The 3,994-nt window shown below is 33.6% G+C and overlaps 2 protein-coding genes across 3 annotated transcripts; one reads left to right on the forward strand and one right to left on the reverse strand.

Annotated features, from left to right (window-relative positions):
- The first annotated feature begins 1,347 nt into the window (after positions 1 to 1,347).
- LOC104100630 (photosynthetic NDH subunit of lumenal location 2, chloroplastic) lies at positions 1,348 to 2,462 on the forward strand. 2 transcript variants are annotated; one of them, XM_009607905.4, is made up of 3 exons: positions 1,348 to 1,816; positions 1,886 to 1,952; positions 2,051 to 2,462. In XM_009607905.4, the coding sequence occupies exons 1-3, from the start codon at positions 1,470 to 1,472 to the stop codon at positions 2,147 to 2,149; spliced, it is 513 nt and encodes a 170-aa protein (XP_009606200.1). In that variant the 5' UTR covers positions 1,348 to 1,469; the 3' UTR covers positions 2,150 to 2,462. The 2 variants fall into 2 exon arrangements, with proteins under 2 accessions (XP_009606200.1, XP_009606199.1); XM_009607904.4 differs by having other exon boundaries at positions 1,350 to 1,952.
- Positions 2,463 to 2,482: 20 nt separating this feature from the next.
- Positions 2,483 to 3,499, reverse strand: LOC104100631 (casparian strip membrane protein 2). Its single transcript, XM_009607906.4, has 3 exons — positions 3,215 to 3,499; positions 2,988 to 3,111; positions 2,483 to 2,876 (listed from the first exon to the last, which is right to left on the reverse strand). Exons 1-3 carry the CDS (start codon positions 3,427 to 3,429, stop codon positions 2,661 to 2,663), a joined length of 555 nt encoding a protein of 184 aa, XP_009606201.1. The 5' UTR covers positions 3,430 to 3,499; the 3' UTR covers positions 2,483 to 2,660.
- Between the last annotated feature and the right edge of the window lie 495 nt (positions 3,500 to 3,994).

A 3,994-nucleotide genomic window follows, 5' to 3' on the forward strand; every position in this document is an offset into this window, starting at 1 on the left:
TTATAATTAAAATTTTTAAATTTTACGCTATACTCTTAAATATATCATAATATTTATATTATTTGACTATCAAAATATTTTACGTAAAAACTTATAGTATTAAAGACGTGACTTCACTAGATCGTACATGCCTCACACCCCTAAGTTTTGAAGTGGTCTGGAGCCATGCATGGAGTAGGAAAAATAATTCACTCCAAACGTATTTAGGGTACTTAATTGAACGTCCGTAAAATTTTAGTGTGCAACTGAATTTTTCAGACAAGTTCATGATGCAAGTCTGCAACTAACTATGTATTTTGCCTTAATTTTCTTGATAAGTTTCGCATCATTATCAATTTATTTCTCATTTGTCATTTTCTATAAGTTCTTTGAATAGCCCCACTGAATGGCTGTAAAGGTGTTACTATAAAGCAGTTGGTCTAATCATTAGTTCAACTCTCCAAGTATGTGGGAGAAGACATAAGATTTTTTTGGGCGTCAGTTGCACAATCAAGAACCTATTTTCTCTGCCTAATTAAGTTAGCTTTCTCTCTTTCTGCAGGAAAATGATAGTTCTTGGTTTGGTTTAGGGTGAAGTATTCCAAATATTCCTAATTGGAGGTTTCGCCCGGAGATGAAACAATGAAAGATAGCTAGTTAGCTTTGTGTTCACAATTCCAAGAATTTAAGATATTTTAGACTGAAGTTATGTATTATTTTATGTGCAATACAGCAATAGAATGTGGGATACGTCTACATGTATTAGGAATATATGGACGAGAGTATCTAAAGCTAAAAGTGGCACAAATTAGGCAATCCCTACATTAATCCGTGAATTATTATTATTCATCACATAGCAATTCTTGCATTATTATTCATCGCATAACATTTCGCACAATATGATTCATCTCATAAAAGTTTCTTGATTAGAATCCTCGCATACTAGACTGTAAACCAAATATACCTCTAACAATATTCTAAGTCCAACATATATCTTTCATTAAGCGATCTTTATACAAATAACCGTCTGAATTTATTGTTTACTTTTTTCTAATCAGTATACATATATTATACACTGATTATACATGAATTATATATATTATATATCTACGTTAATTCTTTTCAAGAAGTATACATGTTTGTAGGCCATTAGTTACTAGGCTACAAAATGAGGCTAGTGTTCTTGGTTGGTTTCAAAGTAAACAGGCCAGCCCAAAATTAACAACTCCAAATTGGGCCGATTATTAGCTACTAGCCTGTACATAACTAGAACAGAAGCCTCTTGAGAATTTGACCCAACACAAGTCTGTTGGAGGAAAAGGACACACTTCAAAAACAAATAAAGAGGATAAAGAAATGCCAAGTCACCAAAAGCTAAGGTCCATTTTGGATTCAGGGGAAGCAATTATTATCCAACCAAAAATACTTACCCAAAACTCAGCTATTGACATTACATTTCAAAGCAACAATCTTAACTTAGTTACACAAACATGAGCACCTTTACAAATCCTGCAACTTTGTTACATCCAAAAATCACCATAACCAAAAATCACCACACACAATTCAGGACATTACCCAAAATCCAAGCAAACTTATCAGCTGATGAAGACAAATTCTCGTGCAGGCGAAAACTTGTCACGACATTTCTAGCCACTTCATTGGGACTAGGCCTACAATCCACCCCATTAGTATTAGCTGAAAATTGGGGCGTTCGATCATTTTTAATCGAACATTTCTTTGAACCCGGATTATCCCCTGAAGATGCAGTAGCACGAATTCGCCAAACAGCAGATGGACTACATAGCATAAAAGAAATGTTGGAAACCATGTCATGGAGGTATGTCTTGTTTTACATTCGTCTTAAATCAGCTTATCTTAAGCAGGATATGAAGAATGCCTTGTCCAGGGTGCCTGAAAGCCGAAAAGAGGCTTTTGTTAAAACTGCCAATGAGCTGACTGATAACATGGCTGAGGTACTGTCCTATTTCCTTATCACAGAAAATTTTCAAGATTTCCAAGACTGGTATTCAGTGTTATGAGTATTTGATATATATTTTCCTTTTTTTTGCAGTTTGATTACTATATTCGAACTCCAAAGGTATACGAATCTCGTGTTTTCTATGAGAAGACGCTGAAATCAATTGATGAATTGGTGGCATTACTTGCCTAGTGTCAACAGTTTGCACATCAGAGGTGAGTGAATGGTACGAAAATCTTCTTGGATTAGCAAATGTAATGAGACTGCTTCACTAAGAGGTGAAGAAATCTTGAAATCATATACAATAGCAGTTGAAATAGTCTCATTTCATGTTCATTAGTTTGTTCAGAAAAGAAAAAGGAAAAGGTTCCTTTGGCTTTCTTCAATTAGCAAACTGAAGGCTATGAGTATATAATTTTGATGGCCATTTCTGAGACCATCTATATTGTAAATAACAGTTTCTGCTTATTGAAATGTGGATTGTTCTTAAGATTTTGAAGATGAATACTCCTGAACAAAACATAGTAGAAAACAGAAAATCTTTTCATTTTTGAATATTCATGTGGATAAATGACAATCTTGATACAAGTTTCATGTTGTGAAAAATACAATGAAAAGCAACTAATGAAAATGCAAAACACAATACACACAAACAGAAACACAAAGGCTAGCAATTGCAAGTATAGCCAGTTTTTTTAACACTTTAGCCCCTGGATAACGCGATAGCGGACAAAATAATAAGGAGAACCAGCAATGCCATTGCACCAAAAGAGCCAATGAGTGATCCTGCAGAACGCTGGCAGAAATCTGTATACTGTTGACATATCGAAAACCAGTTAGTTGAAGTATTCCCATTATGTGCTAAATACACAATCGCGGCTGCTGCAGATGCTCCAGATGTGATAAAAACCAGCATTATCTTCAAAAGTTTCAAAGTACAAAAAGATATCAGCACAATTTCATAAGCTTGCAATAAGTATAAATATGAACTGACTTTATGTTTATATAGTATAGAAATTTAATATATTACCGCGTCTAGAAAGATGAGCAAAACTCTACTCTTTCCTGCTCTTTTTCTAATAATGTGAAAGATGGATATAGGGATAGAAAGTGCAAGATATCCACAAGCTATAGCATTCACAATAACAAAGAACCTTTATCACATAAACAAAAGGAAAATGAGTTAGTTAACATTTCAATACAATCTAACAACAAAAATTAAGTTTTTTTTGAAGTAAAATGTTGGAATTTGCTTACTTAAACGCGTCGATATCATCATATTGAGCCTCAAAATTTACAATCTGTGTACTAAAGGAAAGTGCTTGATCTGCAGTACCCATTGCAACAGCACTTGCTAAAGTTCCAACAAGTGCAGCAATACGTAAAACGAGATCAAATACAGAGATTCCTCTGTTAACTCCACGGACTTTGGCTTTTGATCCTTCTCCAGCTTCAATTGATGCTGCCTTCATTTTTAATTTCCCTTTTTAACTCAAATCAAATTTACTGTTATGATTTGTATGTTAAGCCTGTTATGAGATTAAGTGTGACCGTGTATTTATACTAATTCGCGAACCAAAACATGCAGTTAATTAAACCAATAAGAAGTGGTTAGAGTGGATATTAGGTAATGTTGACATATAATTAATTGTTCATTTGCTTCTCTAATCAATCAAATTTAAGGTACAACTATATGGTTAACTATATGATAATACTTAAAGTAGTTAAGACTTAAGATTTGCATTTGACATTTTAATACCTGCTCTACTTTCTCCATAACATGTACTTCAAAACATATTTTTTCAAGAAAATGTATGCTTGCAAGAAACTGCTACATTCTTTGTCCTAACATTTTTATTCCTTTTTTTTTTCCTTTTTGAAGTTCACAAGCCTAGTATTGATCAAGCACTAGGTCAAATAATAATCTACTAATAATGAAGTATGGTCCTGAGTAACCAGTTGCGGAGCCACATAGACGGAAGGGTGATCAGTTGAACATCTTTCGTCGAAATATTATATTTTACATAATGAAAAAAT

This window comes from Nicotiana tomentosiformis, chromosome 10 (genome assembly GCF_000390325.3).
Source record: "Nicotiana tomentosiformis chromosome 10, ASM39032v3, whole genome shotgun sequence".
In the NCBI taxonomy this organism is placed as follows: domain Eukaryota; kingdom Viridiplantae; phylum Streptophyta; class Magnoliopsida; order Solanales; family Solanaceae; genus Nicotiana; species Nicotiana tomentosiformis.